Here is a 21,804-nt window from a genome sequence, read left to right on the forward strand (position 1 = left end):
CTTGCAGCTTGTCAAGTCTGATTTAGGCTGTGTAGCAGCTATGTCTTAGCACACCAGTAAAGTGAACCCATCTCTGCCAGGTTCCTCACTCCCCTGGTCGGGGGGGGCCATGTTCCTGAAGGAAGAAGGAAAACTACCTCCCGTTGCCCATCATTCTCTGCTGCATGTAATTTCTGAGTAGTTTATAGAGGACATAATTCCACAGGGGAAAAAAAGACTTTTCTCTGCCACCAGAACAAACTGTTTTCCTCATGAAACAGATCCCAGCTGTGTGACCATATACTGGCCTGTTCGTGTGCTTCTGGCTTTACTTAGTGGTAGAGAAGGAAGCATCACAAGCTTACTCCTGCATAAGTCAGACTTGGGTTCCACCTATCCTTTGCACCCTGCATAAGTGATTGTTAACACTGGGAGAAAAGGTAGCACCTGCTGGTTCTGACTCAGCCACTCTCTGGCAGTGACACCTGAAAGGCAGGCCAGGTTTGGAGCAGGCACATTCTTTGCTTCAGAACCAGTTGTATCTGGCCCCAACAAGACCTAGATTGGTTTGTATGAGAGGAGAGAATTGTGATTGGTGAGCCCCTCCTCCAGTATCCTTGTGACACCACTCAGATGCTTTAGCTGAAGATGAATTTTGTGCACCAGGTGGTCTTCTGACTAACCCACCCATTTGGTTCCCCTTTAGAGCTCCTGCAGCTCTGAACCTTCCCACAACTCTGCGTGAGTGTCAGTGTCTCATGGTTGAATTTTCATCTTGACTCATCTGTCTCTAGGCGAAGATCCCTGCAAAGATTTAAATTGGGAACCAGACCTTGAGACTGTCTGTTCAGAGCATTTCACAGCTTTGGGATAAATGCCTTTTCCTTCTTAACCCAATCTGTTTTTCTAATTCTGCCCAGCCAGCTCTTGAACAGCTCTGCTTTGAGGAAGCTTCCCAGCTAAGGTGGGTGCTTGTGCTAATTCTTACCTCTATAATGCACCCACATCCTTTTGGCCTGCCCAGGATTCCCAAGAGACAGATCCACTGTGACAAGGGAGCTGCAGTTTGCTCACATGGCTCAGGAAACAGAAATTGCGTCTATCCCAAAAGACTAGTCCACTAAGGAAGTCTGATTGTCCTTTGGTCATATGATGTCTGGCACTCTCTGGGCTTGGTTGAACAGTGACAGAAGGAGCCCTGCTTTTTTACTGAGTTTACTGTGACTGCTATTTACCACTTTCCCACTTATGCCCCTTCTTTCTTTCACTGAAACATGGGAAGGTGGAAAGATACAAAGGTAATTTATGGTCAGAGCCATATGAGGGCTCTTGTGAAGTTTGAAGACTGGAACTAGAGATAGCTGATTTGTTGTGCCTCGTGTCCTAAACACGTTTTCTCTGTCTGAGCCTTTGTTTTTCTGGAAAACCCAAACTGCTCAGAAGATGAACTGAATGTGTTTGAGTAAGCAGATGGACAAGACTGTCACATTAGCCTCAATTATAGCCTCTGGAGGTCCTAGCCAGGTCCTGGAGCCACTGGTGGATGAAGCAGGAAGAAGTAGGTTCTTTGGGCAATGTCCTACCTCTGAGGATCTTTCCCAGTCTTGAGAATTTGATCTTCTCTTGAGTCTAGGAAGCTCAGACCCAAACCTGGTCATGACAGCCACTGCTCCGAGCTCTTTATGAGTGGCTGCAGAGTTGGGGGAGGGAATTCTGATTTAATCAGTCTTCCCTATATTTCTTGTTTTAAACCCTTTACCTCTTTCTCCTGGCTGAAATATATGAGGAGCTTCACAGTAAATTTGCAGTGACTTCCACTGAAATTTGACAGTTTTCAGGTCTTTTTTTTTTTCTTTCTGTATTTAGATGTGGTTATGGTTGCACTGTCAGCCCTTATCTCTTCTGTCATCCAGCCAGCTCTCGACTGGGTTAGGAGATATTTGCTTTGCTGTCAGTGTTGGCTGAATAATGAGGTGGATGGTTAAGAAATGGGTTGTGTAGTGTCTCTTGGAATCTAAATTTTTTTCCTTGGTTGAGGGGGAAGCAACGTTATTGGAAGAAGGCAGTAGGGAGGCAAATGTTGGCTCTGGATTCAACGCTTTCTCCTCAGGATCTTGGATAAGCTAAGGAAATCATTCTTAATTTAAAAGCTTGTTTTATCTACCATATAGGGCTGCCTTTTCTGTAATGACAGATTCCAGGGTGGCCCCCATAGACCGCTTGATTCCTGGCTAACAGGGCCTTGTTCTATTGTGCACTGTCATGAGGAATGTTGCAGGGCAGCAGAAGTAGCAAGGTTTGAGAGCCTGGTTTGGGCCTGATGGGTGAATCAAACTTGCCCACCTGATATTAGCCTGAGGAAGAGGAGGGGGGCTTATCTTATTAGATCAGGCTCAGAGGAGGTAGAATAGGAATGGCTTCACTGGATTGTTGCTGGCTGATTGAAGCCCTATATTGAGAAGAATTCTGAGGTTCTCTGGGCTCAAACAGTGTTTTTCCTGTCCAGTGACTGCAGAGTAGAAAGAGGTATCATATATTTCATATTTTTGTCAATGCTCCAGGGCTTCAAGGGTCCCTGGCTTATGTTTGGCATTATGTTGCAATGAGCAACTTGAGGGTTCTTTGAAGATAAGGATATTTAATTTCCTGATGAAATTCAACTAGAATTTCCTGATAATTCAACTAGAATTGTTGAGTTATTAGGAATTAGGACCACATGAGAACCTCCTGACCAACCAGTCTCCAGGGAGGTGGGGTTGCAACTGGCAAAGGACTGGGACATTTGGGACTATGAAACCAGGGTCTTGAACCGTACGTAGCTTTAGCTTAATATGATATTACTTTAGGTTACTTAGTTCCTAATTCTGGATTCCAAAACATTCTGTGGTCCTGACTTCTGCAGTAGAGGGTCTACCTCAGCCCGCCCAGCTTCCTCTACTTCTGTCTAATCATTGCCTTGGCATGGCCTAAGGGAGTTCTCGTTTTCCAGTTGGTTCTCTTGCTGTGGCTGTTCAGGAAGAACTGGACTAGGTACCTACTTTGAGAACACGGTGTTGTTTGATGTTAACTGCCCTTGGTACTTTACCTGTTCTCCAGCTTTGCCAAATGCAGACAGTACATTATACATATACAAAAACAAAACGAAAAACCAAAAACCAACCAAACCAAAAAACCTAGAGCTTGTCTCAGTAGAAGGGACGACTCCCTTTGTATTATGCTCTGGCTGTTTCTTGCTGTGTTCTGTCTTCCCTCTGAGACTGAGAGCTCCTCAGAGTGTAGGGCTCTGTGTTATGTCTCTTTATATCCTACAGCCCAGACATGAGAGAGATGGATAGGCAGGGGAAAAGAAAGGAGGGGAGAGAAGAACGAGAGGAGGAAATAGGGGAGGGGAAAGAGGAAGATCTATATTTAGGGAGAGGGAGAGACACTCACCAAGGGTGTTTGAGTGAGCTTGCTGGCGAGGTTTTTGTGTGCGTGAGTGTGCTGGGAAAGGGGGTGTGTGCGCCAGGAATGTGTGAGGAGGGCTGGTGCCCTATGGGAGGTTGCAGGCAGGAAGCAGCTGGAGAGGAGGAGGAGCAGCAGCAGGAGCAGTAGCTGCCCTGCTTTTTGTCTCAGTCTCAAAACCCGGAATCGATTGAGTTAGAATTCCACGTCCAGTTGAAGTTTGGCTGCTATTACCTTCAGCAGGCTGGTCATCAGAATCCCCCTCAGCAGAGAAGTGTGGACCAGATTGGATTCCTAGATTTGCAGCCAACAAGACTCCTGCCCAGCCCTGGGGGAATTTCTCTGCCGGGCATTTTTCCTATCATCAACTTTGCACCAGGGAGCCAGCCAGCTGGGTGCAGCTGAGAATAATAGCTCCTTGGCTCTGTTTGTTGGTTGGGCAAGCAGCTGTGCTGTGGCTTAGAAAGTTCATCCTGTGGCTTCTCTCTCAAACCAAGGAGTGCTTCCGAATGGATTTCCTTTTAAAGGCAGCACTTGCATTCTAAAACTTGAGAATTTGTGGTTTTAATGTGTTTTTTTTTCTTTTCATTTCCTTAACTCTTATTTTGATTGCAGCAGCAAGGTAAGTGGTATTGAGTGTATGACTGACTCTGAATGAGAAACAGGGACAAAAGCAAAGCATTTGTGGGTGGAATATGGAGCAGCTACATTAATTACATAACTGCTTGAGCCAACTTGCTGGTGGGGGGTCATTATAATGAGTAAAAAACAGCATACTCAGCACTAAGGGTAGAATCTTCACGTGCACATGTTTATATGCTGATAATCTGACCATCCGTTCCTCCTTGGTACTCTCCTGTATGTATATAAATAACCCATCCAGCCCTTTGGATATGTGCATACCTGTATATGAAGAATCTGTTTCTCCCTCTTGATATGTCCATATGTTTTTAAATAACCTGTCCATTCCTCTCCTGTGTGTTACATATACATAGACAACTCATTCATTCATCTCATATAAATATACACAAGCCATCTTTCCTTCCATGTCATACGTATATAGATATATATGTCCCTTTATCTCATACACGTATGCATGTACCCAGGTAACGTTCCTATTCTTGTATAGGCCTGTGTATATTCAGAAACCTCTCCATTTTTCCAATGTGTGAGAGTGTGTTTATGTGTGTATATTGTCCTTCTGTCTAATGTGAGTATTAATTCATCCTTCTCGTGTGCATATTCCATATAAACAGGAAAGTCATCTTGAGTTTTCTCAGTTTTAAATGTGTACACACATGGATAACAGATAATGTGTCCATTTGTGTCCTGCATGTATGGTGAAAAAAGCACTATCTTTGTAGATCGAAGACCCCCTTTTAAATCCTAGCTCTACTCAGTGACCTTGGCCAGGTCATTTGGAGCTTTATTTTTCTCATTTATGAAATCAGAATAGTAATCCTTCCCTCCTACCTCACAGGATTGTTGTGATGATAAAATAAACACCTTGTAAACTGTAAAATTCTAAACAAATATAATTTTACTATTGTAATGTGTCCCTCTAGTGTGAGTTGTCTAGGATTGCACACCTTTGACCCAGCTGCACTGAGATTATGCTCTTGTCTGTGAGAGGTCTCTAAGTCTTCCCTGTGAAGGTGTAGCTTCGTTGAAGAAACTAGGTTTATCTTGTGGTTTTGCTCAGAGTACTGGACAGAAGCTACACAGAACTACAGGGTATCTAGAAAGGGTCAGGCTGAGAGAGATAAGGTCTAATCCTCTGCAGACTGGGGCCTTAGTACTATGTTCTTTGCAGCCTTGAGGAGGATTGAACCTGTCACAAAATGGAAATATGATGCTTCGAGCTAGGATCAAAGTGAACAGGTTAAAGGAAGACTGAAACAATAGAACATTCTACTGCCCCTGAGATGACAGTCTGCTCTTTGCATCCACTGCCAGGTTTTGAAGGCTCTCCAGAGTGTCCCCCGCCCTAACCTTTAAAAACTGTGATGTTCAGTATAGTAGCCACCAGCCACATGTGGTTGTTGAGTACTTTAAGAGTGGCTAGTCTAAATTGAGATGTGCTGTAAATGTAAGATACATACCAGAGTTCAAGGACTCAGTATGAAAAACGGAATGCAGGGCTTCCCTGGTGTCGCAGTGGTTGAGAGTCCGCCTGCTGATGTAGGGGATGCGGGTTCATGCCCCGGTCCGGGAAGATCCCACATGCCGCGGAGCAGCTGAGCCCGTGAGCCATGGCTGCTGAGCCTGCGCGTCCGGAGCCTGTGCTCCGCAATGGGAGAGGCCACAACAGTGAGAGGCCCGCATACCGCAAAGAAAAAAAAAAACAGAATGCAAATACATGATAAAAATTTTTTTTTAGAAATTTGTTTTTTTGTTTTTTTGGTTTTTTTTTTTTTTTTGGCTGCATTGGGTCTCCGTTGCGGTGTGCGGGCTTCTCATTGCAGTGGCTTCTCTTGTTGTGGTGCGTGGGCTTCAGTAGTTGTGGCACACGAGCTCAGTAGTTGTGGCTTGCAGGCTCAGTAGTTGTGGCTCACGGGCTTAGTTGCTCTGTGGCATGTGGGATCTTCCCAGACCGGGGCTCAAACCCGTGTCCCCTGCATTGGCAGGCGGATTCTTAACCACTGCACCACTAGAGAAGCCCTGATAAAATTTTTATATTGATTACATGTTGAAAGAATAATATCTTAGATAATGGGTTAAATAAAATGTATTAAATTCATCTGTTTCTTTTTACTTCTTATGTGGCTACTAGAAATTTTTAATTACATATGTGGCTCGCATTATATTTCTATTGAACAGTGCTGTTCTAGAGCCATGATCAGCACAAGGATCAGGGCAGCTCTTCCAGCTGGAGGGCAAGTGGAAGCCCCATGATGGCAACCCTGGGGATGACAGGTGCCACACAAGGTCTCTTTCTACCAGTCTCGTATACTGGAAAGATACAAGCTAACTGACAGTCTGGCAGCGGCTGGTACTGCCACTACTCTGTTTATTTGCCCTGAGTGAGTCCCCTAAAAGTGTGAGCAAGTATATTTGGGGAGAGGTTTCCAACTTAGTTTTATAATGAAAGGGGATTGTAAGCCATCAGTCTAGAAGAAAACCTAGAACTTGAAGGCGGTATGTTGTTATGGGAACAGAAGTAGACTAGAAAGCAGAAAACTCGGATTCTAAATCAGCTCTGCCATCACTCATTTATTCTTTCCATGGCACTGAGTTCTCACTGTGTGCCAGGCCATATGCTTGGCATAGTAATGCCCTGTGCTAGTAATTGGGAACTAAAAAACAAATAAGGCACAGTTTTCAATGTAGTGGAGTTCATACCTACTGTGTGTCTTTAAGCAAGAACCTCCCATTTAGGTGTCTGCCAAAGTAAAACAGATTAACGACAAGAGTGTCATTCTAGGTCAGGTGTTATAAACTTGGGGCTTTGGGGAAGCCAGAATAGCTGCCCTGCCTAAAGATTTCCAAAATTAAAATTTAGAAAAACGTATGATAGACCAAAAAAACTACTCCATAGGCTAGATCACAATGCAGTATGAGATTCCAGGCCTTGATATTCTCTAAAGAACTCTTCCAACTCTAGCATTTTCTGATCTTGTGTCCCGGATCCTTTTATTCAATGGCAAGATTTATTTTGTTTTAGTTTGAGCACCGTATATGCCAGGCACTGTACTAGGTGCTAGGGTTACAGCAATGAACAAAACGGAGTCCCTGCTCACATTCTAGGATAGAGGTTGAGGAGAGAGACAGATAATAAACTAACAAATATATGATCTATCAGGTGGTAGTAAGTTCTATGAAGAAACTACAGCAGAGTAAGGGGATAAAGAATATGGAGGTTTGGGGGGATGAATAGGAGAGTGTTCAGGGGCTAGATTCCTGCTCACATGGCTTTTTTAGTCTACTCACAAGAGTCATAGGTAGTAAGGAAAAAAGAGCATGATGAGTGCTTAAGAAAAAAATTGTTCTGATACTTGTTAGAAATGGTAAGGCAGACTTTATTCAGGGGGGCTATTATATTGGGGTATTATAATAGGGGAGAGAAACTAAGCCCAACTCTGAATACAAGCATAAGTGGGAATTTATAGTCAAGGAACAGGGTGAGGGTCACTGGATGGAAAATTAAGAAGAAACATCCGGGGAAGGGAGGCATCTGGCTAAACTGACTTGACAGGATTTGTTCTGGAATCAGCCCAGGGTGAGGGATAAGGAATTTGGTCAGATATCAAAGGTGGGGAATTTTCACTAAACTGACCCAGCAAGATTCTTGCTGAAATTGGACTAAACAGAGCCCAAGGACAGGAGCCTGACTCAAGTTTAGTCCAAGAGAGTCTTTGTCATGAGCATCAGATTCTAGGTGCATCTGTATTTGTTTTATGGTTTGTTATACTCTTGGTATAATAAACCCTGGTACTGCTGAAAGGGAGCCCTGGGAAGGGCGCAGAGTACCTAGCTGTGCTGACTGGCATTCAGTTTTCATTCTGAGTTCTTGATATACCAGCCCTCTGAAGGCTGCATCCTCTTTCATGCTACTGTACATTCCCTGAGGTTCTATCTTCCCTCTTGGATAGAATGCATGAAGTTTTCTTTCCTTTACCATGTCCAGCTTCTGGCCTATAAGTGGGGTTCCTCCTAATGCAGGTGAGGAGGGGTAGCAAGTCCTAGGAACTACAGGACAGGGACCTTGCTATGCATTTACTTTGGGCACTCTTTATTCCCTTTGGCTAATCTCACTCTTTATACCTTGTGACCCTGATCATTTTCTCTGACAAGATTCTCTGTAAGCATTGATTCTTTCCCAAAGATTAATATCTGAAGAGTACCCCTACCTGCTGTGGCCCTAGAAATTCATTTCCCACCATATTAGCCATACAACATAATTGGTAAATGGCCCAGGAATGATCTGACCGTTGTGGGTGACGTGTGGGGTAGGAGGCTCAGAGCTCTTGGCTTTTTGCCTTCTGGGCTTGCTTCATACAAAATGAGAGGCTGCTTGATATATGTACAGAGACCCCTGGCCTATTCCCAGAGGTCTCCCAGTTTCCAAGCCAAGGTTTGGGTCAGAAGCCATTTTACGAGGAATACCCACATTCCTAATAACATTTAACTGATAAGTCAGAGAGAGATGAAAGAATCAGCCATTTCAGAAAGCTGAGGGATTTTTTTCCTCTTGACATTTTTTGGTAGGCTGGTGCTGATTCGGTGTGATTTAAGGGGTCTACTCCCTGACATAGTTCTCAGTTTTCCGTCACTGAAGCTTTATTCCTTTTGATTAATTCATTTTGTTTTGCTATGTTCCCTTTTCAAAAGCAGATATCCCTTGAAAGGGCTGCCTTATTTTTCCCAGCCTTAGGCATTCCTTAGGAAAAGATTGCAGAAAGGTATGGCCATTTTAGAGCATGTACATATGAAGTATGGAGAGTTGACTTGAGTGGATAGGCCAACAGGATAGAGCAGAGTGACAGCAGTGGGTACCTTGAAGAAAACTAGAGGGCTAGGTTTGAGCTGGTCGGGCCCCGAGGCCTCCTTATGCCATCTCAGCTCAAATATTACTTCTCCATGGCCTTTCCTGTTGTGGTTTTTCTGGGCCTCTGATCACCTTCCCATTCCCCACCCCTGGAATTAAATGCTTGCTTTCTATTACAAGTTCTATTATAACATGTATCACTTTATTTTGTGATTGTTTATATGCCTAACTCTGTTTCCAAGCTTTAATATATTAGAGAGCAGGAACTGTGCCTTATATCCCTGGCACATCGATTGAACTGATTTAGAGATCAAACTGTTTTTCTCACACTTTGGTCCCTGTTATTTCATTCTTGTGGACAGTAGTAACAAAGAGAGGCTGAAGAAGGAGGTGGCCTTGAATTGGACCTCCTGGCTCGGCAGGTTGCCCTTTCAGCCCATTCTGGCTTCTGGTATCCTATTGGGTTCTGAGCAAAGTGACTGGTTGATTCTCACTGTGTGGCATCACAGTGTCCCCTGTTTCAAAACCTAAATATGTGGATGACTGAGTGGATTTGGTGCCTTTAGGGAACCCATATCCCTCGGAGGTGATTCTTAAGTTTAGAGTTCATCTGTGGGCTGTAGCTACCAATTCAGAAGAAGGTTTAGAGGGTTTTGTTTGTTTGTTTAATATGAAAGCAAGCATCTTTGTTTGAGGCTGGGAGGAGTTGCTATGGCAGCTCTAGCTGGAAATTTCCTATTTGTCACTACTGTAGGAAACCAGGCAGCTCTGCCTTTAGTCCTTCAGGATCCTCTGAATACAGTGGCTGAGCCATTTGCCCTCTGTGTGGCTGGCCAGCCAGTGTTGTAGGCACTGCATTTTTGGAGGGAAACCTGGCGAGACTGTCCAACCCTATCTGGAATATTAATCTGAGGGGCAGAAGCAGATAGGCCCAAAGTTAACCTGGCCTGCACTGAAGCCATCGCAGGAGAGTCAGCTTCATCTTCGTTCCTGAAAAACTGCCTCCTCTAGACCAAAGTGGGGCTGGCCTTGGAGGACCTGGCAACGAGCTCTGGGCCTCACTAGCATTAGAAAGGAAAAGTTTGCCTCCTGTAGCAGTTTTCTCCTTCCTCATGCTTTCAGGCTGCCTGAGGGCAAGCCTCCTGTCACCTGAATGAAATGTTGGGGAGTGAATATTTTGCTCCTCCCTTTTCTTACCTTAAAAAGAAAACTTTTAGAAGAAAGAAAGACTAACAAAGACCCCTACCTGGGAAAGGTAGGGGTCTGGGGCTGGGATAGAAGTCATGGTCCGCTCAAGTCAAACCATTTAGGCAATTGCACACTTGGCTTAGATATTGGTTTTCCTGCTTCTTTGTCCCAGGATCTTGCCATGTCAGTAATAATAACACTGCAATGCTTTACAGTTTACTAATTACCAGTCTCTCATTTTATCTTTATAACATTCCTGTGACTATCTCCCCCACTTTACAGATGAGGAAACTAAGGCACAGAGAGAAGTGTTTAATCCAAGGTCACTGGTGAAGCAAGACTCAAACTTAAGTCTCTGGATTCTCAGTGTAGTAGCACTTGCTCATGGCTTCATGTGGTCATATGCAGAGCTTCCATCTTGGTTTAGTAAGAGGTCTTTCTCTTTGAGAAAAACTTGAAAGGCTAATTGCCAACTCTAGTCCATCAGTCTAGAGACATTGCTCAAAGCTAATGCCAGGTGCCAAGACCAAATCGGGGTACCCAGACCTTGCACCTTGGGGAGAAAAGAAATGGGTGGCTTTGGAAATGTAGATTTTGTACTTTTGGGAGGAGAGAGGGAAGAATTTGATGAGTCAGTCCTAGAATTGGGGGCTTTGCTATCTAGGCAGCTGGGCACTAAGCCTGAGACCCAGTAGTTTTGACTGTGCACATAGAGCATTCTCTGTCTCTCTCTGTCTCTGTCTCTGTCTCTCTCTCTCTCTCTCTCTCTCTCTCACTCTCTCTCACACACACACACACACACACACATACACACACACACACACACACACACACACACACACACAGACTAGACTGAGTTGACCACATTAGGGGTATGGCTGATCCTGGCTCCTTAAAACATCAGAGTAAAGCAGTAATGCTTAAAAAGCAATAATTAGGCCTCTCCAATGCCTCACAGGATGGATAGAGTTCTCAGATGAAGAATTCCTAGATGAAATAGAGTTTTTACATGAGCTAGAGAGAAGAAGGGAAGAAATGAAAAGGGAATTAATCTAGTTTCTGTCTCTTGATTCTTGGCCTAGTTATTTCCAGTAAAAGGGGTCAGCTTCATCTTTATCTCAAGTCTTGTGACTTGTTCTTCTGGTTCTTCTTAGTCTGCGGAAGCACAGTGCTTTTTTTTTTTTTTTTTTTTTTTGATAAACGTAACTCAAGAAGCACAGTGCTTTTAATTTTCAGACCCACAGACTATAGTTGGTGGCCTTTCCTGCAAATGAATTGCTATGGGAGCAGTCAGCTTATATCCTTCACAGACAATTTTTACTTTTTAGGGTTAACTTGAGTACTGGGCAAAGAAAAGGAGGCAGGGGTTTTAGAAGATTTAGAAATCTAGGTCAAATCTAGAAAATAGAGAAACCATCTCCAGTTGAAGAACTTGAAGGGTAACATGTCTCCCACCAACTCATTTCACCTGTCCCGGGCTGACCCAGCAGAGCCAGAGAGTACTGGCAGTCCCATGCATTCCTGGGCTCTCTGCTTCATCCTTCGTACTTTCCACTGTGCTCCTTCCCTACAGGCTGCATGTTCCCAGTAAAAACGGAATGGATGCCCACCCCACATAAGGTAACAGTCATCTCTGCCTAAGCTACAGTCACTGGTAGCTCAGAGTTTAGGGGCAAGACTGGTGGCAGGTCTTTTTTCACCTTTTTGGAAAGCAGTAGAGCACCCTGGAGCTCCCTCTGATGTAATCAGCTCCCCGCCTGCCACATGCATTGTTCTCTCCAGGCCATTCAGCAGGCTAGAGCAACCCTCTATTACTCCAGCAGTGGACAGTGCTAGGAAATCACTTTCTTGTCATGGTCCTTTCTCCAAGTGAAGGGTTGCTATCACTAAACAAAGGGAAGACACTTTGTGCTATAAGCACAGGCAGGAGCAAACCTTTAAGTAGTTGAGCCTTCACCAGAGCAACAAACTGGAGGGGGAAAAAAAAGAAACATTCCACGTCTTGTCTTTTACTGTGTATGTGATTTGAGCTTTGGTGGTTAAACATCTATATGTTCATTTCTGAGCCTCATGTTGAATTTGTAAACGTTCAGTCACTCGCTGACTTCACCCCACCTGCTTCCCAGGAGTTTGTTTCAATCCTGTTGACTTTGGCTACCTGCTCAGAACACAGGACTTGATCTGATTTTACAGCAAAACTCTGATGGGAAGCCAAGGAGAGAGAACTGATTGCTTATAACCTTTAAGTCTAGCGTTGGGAGGCAGATCACTGTTGACTCCTACAGTATTAGAAAGTAGTGTTCTTATTCCTGCTTGACAGCTTGATTCATATTATCCTGCTGCCTTCTGATCCAAGTGCACTATTTTCCTTTTTCACCAGCTGCAGGATTAGAGTCAAGCTAGGATCCAGGAACATGTGCCAGGTTTGAGACCACACATGGGACCGTTCTAGGCATCACTGTGGGCCAAGCCCAAGGCATCAGCCAGCAATAATTGCTAAAAATAGACTGAAAAGAACAGGTCAGGGTATTGCCTTCTAACACAATCTCTATTAACCATCCTGACCAGAAACTAGAGGAAGAAGCTGAGAATCCCTCAGACCCTGAGGGAGAAAATGAAGCGATTGTTGCAAGAGTCAGAAGAAGAAATCATGGTCACCTTGGGATCCTCCTCCAGGCTTTCCCCAGATAAAGCTAAGGTGGAGACTCTGTGTGGCTTCAAGAGCAAGTCCTCAGGCCCTGCTGGATCCTTACCTGAGGACAGCTTCCTGTCCCCTCACTGTGGGTCAGTAGCCTCAGCCATTGGTGGGGATAGAGATGGGGGCCTGGCCCAGCATTGCAGCTTTGGGCAGCAGGCCAGCAGCCAGCTTCCTCTGGGCTCCACTGCCTGTGTTTCAGGGTCTGGCTCTCAGGACCTCTCATCTGCCAGCATGACCACAAGCTGTCAAGAGCCGTCAGAGAGGGATCAAGCCAAGCCCGTTTTGTCCAGAGGCCCCGGCCAAGGCTGTAGCCGTGAACAGCAAGAACCTTTGGGGGATGTAGTGGACTATATCATCAGAGAGCTGCAAGGCATCAGCCGTCTCCAAACTGAAATTGCTGAGTTGCAGCAGCACCTGAGCCAAGTCCGGGGTTCAGTGGAAGAAGTCTCTAGCTGTGTAGACTCAGTTCTGAGTGAAATAGAAGGCTTGCAGGTGGGCAGCAGCTCCCTGGCCAAGGTGTGTGTTGGGGGAAAGGCTCAGGAACCCCATGTGGACCGACCCAGTGAGGAAGCCATTCTGTATCTGTATGGACTTCCTGAGCAAGATGGGGAAAATACCATGGAGCTGGTGAATAGCTTCCTGGCCAAACACCTCTGTGTTAATGGCATGCAGTGCAATAGGTACATTAAAGAGGCTTACAGAGCAGGCAAAGCGCCAGCCCCCAGGCCTGCTGTTGTGAAGCTTGCCCATCTAGAGCATAGAGACCTTATATTGCAGAAATCCGTCCTCTTGCAGAGTTTAGGGATCCGGATTGCCACCAGAGAAGAACCAAGCCGGCCACAGTGCTGCTGTAAGAATCCCCAAAAGGAGTCTCTATCATTTTTGGAACAACAACTTCAGGATTGTAATTTGAATTCTTTAAACCTGGATGAACCAGTTTTTCAGGTGGAAACAGGGGACAGAGGACCAATAACAGGAGTATATCAAATGAGGGCTCAGAATCAACATAGAGAACTCCAGACTCCTGAACAGCAAGGCCTTTGCTTCCCACCCAAGAACGATTTAGCAAAGCCAAGTGATGAGTCTAAGCCAAGGGACGAAGTAAAAGGAACATCAGGAACACCCCAAATTATCAGTGGCACCTGTGGTGAACCGACAGGGAGAGAGGCTTCTCTGTCCGCCCTTCATCAATTTGAGGAACCTTCCCTAGAGTTAATCTCAAAAGAGGAGGATTCTGGGAAACCCCAGGTTTTCCAACAGTGTAACCAAGGACTTGAAGCATATAAAGCAGCAAAAATAGAAAACAACTGCAGTGATAAAAGTGAGGCCAGCAGCTGCCTATCATTGTCTGGGTTGCTGAAGACAGAGGACAAACTCCTGGCCTGTGAAGCTGGGCTTGATATTTTGAGCTCAAAGCAGCTAGAGAACCTTTTGACAGATAAGTCCAGAAGGTTTGCAACTCTGAGCTGTGACAACATGATAGAGGAAATCATCATAGGACCTGAGACTTTCAATGACATGGTTCATATTGACTTGAATGAAGAGGAGGAACGTGCTGCGCAGGTCCTTAAAGATGTCTTTGAAAAGTCCTCTTGTCTGGGTGGCTCGCAGGAGGATGAAGATGTAGAAATCAAGTTTTACACAAGTAAACTGGGCCGAGCAATTTACCACTTTCGTTCAGCTTTGCAGGGAGTATTTCAGAAGCTGGAGAACAGTGGGTCCATGACTCCTGAGGACCTGGAAAGCATTGAGAGTGGTTCCCAGTCAGAGAACAGTGATAGACTTCTTGGGACAGTGAGTTCACGGGGTGCCCAGGATTTCTCAGTGGAGAGCCCTGGGAGTCAGGGGAGTGAGAGCTTGCTCAATGTGGTGTCTGGTGGAGTGGGCATCTCTACACAGGGAGACCAAACCTCTCAGGATCCCAGCAACTTCTCTCTGGCTTCCAATAACTTGCCTCTTGCATATTCATCGCCAGGTTTTGCTCTGGCTCCGTGTCTGGGAAGTGAAACTTGTTCCAGACCTGAATCTCCCAAACAGGGCAGACTAAGCCTAGAGCAAATGTGTGCAGAGACCATCTACCTCAACAAATGCATCAACAATTTAAAAGATGTTCTAAGAGAGAAAAGACTGAGGCAGAAAAAACTTTTACACGAGCTAGTACAGAAGACAGACCATCTCTCGGTAGAAGACACGCACCCAGGTATTTCAAGTCTGTTTAATGGGTTTACACCTGGCTGGGTAGGGCCTTCATCAGGCCAGCATGAGACCCAGCTTGGTGGTGAGTTTCACAAGGTGATGGCGGAGGTCCACAGCTTGAATCAGTCTCAGTTACTGGAATATCGATGTTAAGCGAATCCTGTGGGAACTGGAGTGACAAGAGTTGAAAAGCAACAGGAAAGGAGTTCTTGTCCGTAGGGAGCTTCCAGTTTATTGGCAGGAGCTTTAGAAATACCTTTTCAAAAGAGGGAGGGGCATCTGGGCAAAAATAGTTTACAGCTGCAGGACTTTTAGGATATTCTGGTGTAAAGTAGGTGTGGGCTAGGAGGCAGGACTGGGGAAAAGAGGCATGTTTCTCACAGGAGCTAGGGGGGCTGATGCAATCCTATATTGCATTTTAGAATTATTCTCCATGCGCTTCTTGCTGAGATAAGATTACCATTTCTCCAGCAGCTCCACCTCATAGGCCACTGTGGCAATTTCCCTTATCCCGACCTGTCTTCTCCCTAGTACTGGAGTTGACAGTACAGAACCTTATTTCTAACTTGGAGCTGTCCAGCCTGACTGTGCTCTCCACAGGTCATATTCCCTTTCTTACATCTCCAGTTGAAGGGTGCTTACCTAAGAACTAGAGAATGGAATGGTTTTTGGCTACAAGAAATGAGAAAACTTTTTTCTAGGCAGCATGGAGATGATATGTAGCTTTAAAATTACTTCTCCCAATCAAAATTAAATTTATCCAAAGAGTATATGCTTTATTCATCTAAGTTTAAATGTAAATGGGGTTGTCCTCTTATGCATATAACCCGATTAATCTTTCTAAGGCAAAATTAAAATTATGAAACATATTGTGTTGGCAAAGGTGTGAGAGAACAGGCACTCATACATTGCCAGTGGGATGGGAGTGGAAATTGGTATAACCTCTATGGAAGGCAATTGGCAAAATTTATCAAAATTATGTATACCCTTTGAGCCCCAACACTACTTCCAGGAATATATCCTGCAGGTACATATTCACCTGTGGAAGGGACATATGTTCAAGGCTATTTTTGAAGCATTGTTTTTAATAGGAATGATTGAAAACAACCTAATGTTCGTTAAGAAAGGCTGCTTAAATAACTTATTGGCACATCCAAACAATGGAATACAGTGCCATGCAGCTATAAAAAGGAAGAGGTACCTCTTTACTGAAATGGAAGGATATATTGACATATTAAAAAAAACAAGGTGCAGAACAGTATGTATAAGATGCTGACATTTGTATAAATAGGAGAGGGGAAGAATACACACAAAACCCCACAATGTCTGTTTGTATATGTATAGAATATCTAACAAAGATACATAAGAGGGAGTTCCCTGGTGGCCTAGTGGTTAGGATTCCAGACGTTCACTGCTGTGGCCTAGGTTCATTCAGTCCCTGGTCAGGGAACTGAGATCTTGCAAGCCACGTGGCACGGCCAAAAAAACCCCCAAACAAACAAGCAAAAAAACAAACAAAAAACCACAAAGATACATAGGAAACTGATACAGGATTGCCCATGGGGAAAGGTATTAGGTGAAAAACTAGTGGGATGAGAAGGAGATTTTTTTTTTTTTTTTTTTGCGGTATGTGGGCCTCTCACTGTTGTGGCCCCTCCCGCTGCGGAGCACAGGCTCCGGACACACAGGCCCAGCGGCCATGGCCCACGGGCCCAGCCGCTCCGCGGCATGTGGGATCTTCCCAGACCGGGGCACGAACCCGTTTCCCCTGCATCGGCAGGCGGACTCTCAACCACTGCGCCACCAGGGAAGCCCGAGAAGGAGATTTTTTACTGTATACCCTTTTATGATTTTTAGAATTTGAATCATGTGAATATAATACCAAGTCATAAAATTAAACTGAAAAATTAAAATCATATTCCTTTCAAATATCCCTAGAGCTACTCTTTATAGCTTATCAAAAAAAGTCTAAATTCCTTAATTTGGCATTCAAGACCACTACAGTTGGTCTCTAGTTTACATTTCCAGGCTTGTCTCCCATTCTACCACTGTACTCCACCTAGAAAGAAACTGCTGTCTCACAAATTTGCCTTATACTTTGTCTTCAGCATACTGACATATACATTCTTCCTTCTAGCCTAAGGTACTGTGTTTACCACATCAACCTAGCAAAATTTACTCAATTCTTTAACATACAACCAAAGTATCACGTCCTCCAGGAAGCTTTCTATAATTCCTCAACTACAAGTGATTTCTCTCTCCTTTTAACTTTGCAGCCCCTTTTCTTTCTCCCTGGGCATTTAGAAATTATTATATTACAGCAACAGTAGAAACAACAAATATCAAAACAGTACTTCCTTACTAACTCTTTAAACCTTGCCTAGAGTTGATGTTAGCATGAGCATCCAGAACTCTGGGGCCCAATTCTTCAAGTTGCAGAGTTTCCCTTCTGGGCTGACATCCTGCTGGACAATGCAGGAACTTGTGACAGCAGCAGAGATAACGAGACAAAGGAGATTTTCTGAAACACCAGTAAGAGATCAAGCCAGAGTTCTGGGTGCTTACCAAGATCCAGTCTGTTCTGTGGGCTACAGAGGGGGTGGTGGAGAGGCTGCCAGGCAGTGGCAGCATCTCTTCAGTGCTAGGTCCAGCCTGACTCCAGCACCATGCCATAAAGCAGGAGGAATAGAGGAAGGTACATAAACACACAGGCTGGCCTCTCACCACCAATACACTCGGGTTATAGAGTCCACAAGAGCAGTCACCCTAACCTGGTAAACTGATTCAATACAACAGTGATTGCTACCACAACAAAACATTTGAAAAGGCTTTCTTCACTGCTCTGCTTGAGACCTTTTAGGACCTAAGCTTATTAGTAGTATCTTACCATTAGTTTGAGTTCTTTTTTTTTTATGCTTTTTCTTCCTTTTTTGGGGGGGTGGGGTGGGGCATGTACAAGGCACTATTTGAAGTACTCTCACATGCATTACATTAAAATTCCATTTTTTCATTCCTACCACTACCAAAATAGCTTTTGTCAAGGCCATAATATTGCCAAACTTCTGGTCCATTTTTAGTTCTCTTAGTCAATCAGCAACTTGATGTAATTGATTACTTCTTTTTATTATAACAGCTTTTTAGGTATTTATATACAATAAAATTCATCCTTAAAATCCCTTAGAAATGTACAATTGAGTGGTTTTAGTATATTCAGAGTTATGCAACCATCAATTCTAGAACATTTCCATCACCCCCAAAAAGAACTCCCTATCTATTAATAGTCACTCTCCAATCCCCTTTGTCCCCAGCCTCTGGCAACCACTAATCTACTTTCCATTTCTATGGATTCTGGACATTGCATGTAAATGGATTTATATAATATGTGGCCTTTTCTGACTGGCTTCTTCAACTTAGCACAATGTTTTCAAAACTGACCCATGTTGTAACATGTATGGGTATTTCATTTCTTTTTGTGGCTGAATAATATTCCATTACATGGATATAGCACATTTTGTTCATCCATCCATCAGTTGATGGACTTTTGTTTTGTTACCACTTTTTGGCTAGTATGAATAATGTTGCTATGAACATTTATGTACGAGTTTTTGCATAGACATATATTTTGATTCTCAGGTATATACCTAGGAATGGAATGCTGTGTTATATGGTAACTCTGTGTTTAACATTTTTGAGGAACTTCTAGACTGTTTTCCAATGTGGCTGCACCATTTTACATTTCTACCAGCAATGTATGAGAGTTCAAATTTCTCCACATCCTTGCCATTCTATTTTTATTATAGCCATCCTAGTGGGTGCGACTGGTATCTTCTAGTTTTGATTTGCATTTCCCTAGCTAATGATGTTGAACATGTTTTCATGTGCTTATTGGCCGTTTTTATATTTTCTTTGGAGAAATGTCTATTCAAATCCTTTACCTGTTTTTTTGTTTTGTTTTGTTTTGTTGTTTTTTTTTTGCGGTATACGGGCCTCTCACTGTTGTGGCCTCTCCCGTTGCGGAGCACAGGCTCCGGACGCGCAGGCCCAGCGGCCATGGCTCACGGGCCCAGCCGCTCCGCGGCATATGGGATCCTCCCAGACCGGGGCACGAACCCGTATCCCCTGCATCGGCAGGCGGACTGTCAACCACTGTGCCACCAGGGAGGCCCCCTTTACCTGTTTTTAAATTGAGTTCTTTGTCTTTTTCTGTTGAGTTGTAAGCGTTCTTTATGTGTTCTGGATATAGGTCCCTTATACACAAATTATACAAATATTTTGTATATATTTTTTCCCCAATCTGTAGGTTGTCTTTTCACTTTCTTTTTTTTTTTTTTCTTTCTTTTTTTTTTTTTTTTTATTAGTTTCTGCTTTATAACAAAGTGAATCAGTCATACATATACATCTGTTCCCACATCCCCTCCCTCATGCATCTCCCTCACTTTCTTGATGGTGTCCTTTGAAGCATAATTTTTAAAAAAATTTTATTGTGGTAAAATATACAAAACATAAAATTTATTATTTTAATCATTTTAAGTTTATTCACGTTGTTGTGCAACTATCACCACCATTCAATCTCCAGATCTTTTTCATCTTTCCCAGCTGAAACTCTGTACCCATTAAACTAACTCCCCATTCTCTCCTCCCCCCAGCCACTGGCAATCACCACTGTACTTTCTGTCTCTATAAATTTGACTGCTCTAAGTACGTCATATAAGTGTATTTGCACAATATCTGTCCTTTTGTGACTGGCTTATTTCACTTGGCATAATGTCTTCAAGGTTCATCCATGTTGTAGCATATGTCAGAATTTCCTTCCTTTTTAAGGCTGAATGATATTCCATTGTATATATATATATACTACATTTGTTTGTCCATTTATCCATCAGTGGACACTTGGGTTTCTTCTACCTTTTGGCTATTGCAAATAATGCTGCTATAAACATGGGTATACAAATATCTGTTGGAGTTCTTGCTTTCATTTCTTTTAGGTATATAGGCAGAAGTGGCATTGATGGATCATATGGTAATTCTCATTTTTTTTGAGGAATTGCCATATTATTTTCCACAGCAGCTGCATCATTTTACATTCCCAACAACAGTGCACACAGGTTCTAATTTCTCTGCGTCCTTGCTAAATAACACTTGTTACTTCCTGGTTGGTTTTTTGGTTTGTTTGTTTTGTAATAGCCATCATAATATGGGTATGGAGTAGAGTACAAAAGTTTTAAATTTTGATGAAGTTCAATTTATCTATTCTTGTGTGGATTTTGCTTTTGGTTTCATAGCTGAGAAACCACTGTCTAATCCAAGGTCACAAAGATTAACTCCTATGTTTTTTTCTAAATGTTTTATAGTTTTATTTAGCTCTTACATTTAGGTCTATGATTCATTTTGAGTTGATTTTTGTATATGGTGTGAGATAGGGTCCAACTTCCTTCTTAAGCATGTGTATGTCTAGTTATCTCAGCACCGTTTGTTGAAAAGAACATGCTTTACCCATCGAATTGTCAAAAATCAACTGGCCATAAATGTAAGAGTTTATTTCTGGACTCCTGATTCTATTCCATTGATCTTTAGTCTATCCATATGCCTCAATTTCTTTTTTTTTTTTTTAATTTTTTGGCCACGCCACACCACATGTGGGATCTTAGTTCCCCGACCAGGGCTTGAACCCGTGCCCCCTGTGTTGGAAGCATGGAATCTTAACCACTGGACCGCCAGGGAAGTCCCTTGATTTCTTCTTTTTGAAATACTTTCTTCACCTGGCTTCCAGAACACCTCTCTGTCTTGGTTCTCCTCCAACATTATTGACCATTCCTTCTCAAGTCATCTTTGCTAGTCCCTCCTTATCTTCCCAACCTTGTAGTATCCCAGGATTCAATCCTGACTACTACTTTTTATTTATACTCACCTCCTAGGTAATATGTTTCAATCACATGATTTTCATAAGCATTCCCAGATTTATATCTGGCCCAGATATTGTCCAGGAACAGCAGATTTCACATCTACTTAACATCCACATTTCCTTGTGAATAGACATCTCAGATTTGACGTATCCAAAACCAAACTCCTGATCCTTCTCCCTAAGCCCTGCCAAACCTGCTTTTCCTATAGTCTTCCTTAACAGTAAATGGCAACTCTATTCTTGCAGCTAGCTGCTCAGGCCCAAATCCATAGAGTCATTCTTGACTTCTTTTCTTTCACAACCCATATCCAATCAGTTAGTAAATTCTTCCTGCTTTGCCTTTAAAAAATATCCCAAATCTTACCACTAACATCTTTATCTAAGTCACCATTTTCTCTTGTCCAGATGATTGTGGTAGTCTAACTGATCTCCCTGCTTCTACCCTTGTCCCTCTACAGTCTGTTCTCCCGAGCCAGAGTAATCCCATAAAATGTGAGTCAGATCATATCACTTCTCTGTTTAGGACCTTCCAGTGATTTTTCTGTCTTACTCAGAATGAAAGCCAAAGTGCTTATAAGGGCCTGTAAAGCCCTATTTGAAATGGTACTCTGTGGCAAACTTGTTCTTTCACACCAGTCATGCTCTCACCTAAGGCTTTGCACTTGCTGTATGTTCTGACTGGAATACTTTTCTCCTATCACTCTGAATAGCTTCTTTACTCATTTCCTTCAGGTCTCTGCTTAGATGTCGCTTTATCAATGAGGACTCCCTGACAATCTTTTATAAAATTTTAATAGCATAACATCACCACAGAGGGCAATATCTTTTCCCCTTATCTGAATTTTTCAGCAGAGTCCCCATCATACATGATACAGTACACATAGTTCCAGATTCTGGAACCAGGATGCC

At 43.4% G+C, this 21,804-nt stretch overlaps 1 protein-coding gene across 5 annotated transcripts in view; it reads left to right on the forward strand.

Annotated features, from left to right (window-relative positions):
• Positions 1 to 21,804, forward strand: part of UNC13B (unc-13 homolog B) — a gene marked incomplete at both ends in the record, with an annotated part of 221,087 nt that overhangs the window by 151,711 nt on the left and 47,572 nt on the right. Inside the window, one exon of one of the 5 annotated variants that reach the window (XM_079705884.1) lies at positions 12,714 to 14,997. The exons of the other annotated variants lie outside the window; for them this stretch is intronic. Within the exon in view, the coding sequence (XP_079562010.1) occupies positions 12,714 to 14,997 (2,284 nt within the window). Of the gene's footprint in view, positions 1 to 12,713; positions 14,998 to 21,804 lie in introns of those variants that run through there. 5 annotated transcript variants of the gene reach the window in all.

Source organism: Hyperoodon ampullatus, assembly GCF_949752795.1.
Source record: "Hyperoodon ampullatus genome assembly, chromosome: 6".
Classification (NCBI taxonomy): domain Eukaryota; kingdom Metazoa; phylum Chordata; class Mammalia; order Artiodactyla; family Ziphiidae; genus Hyperoodon; species Hyperoodon ampullatus.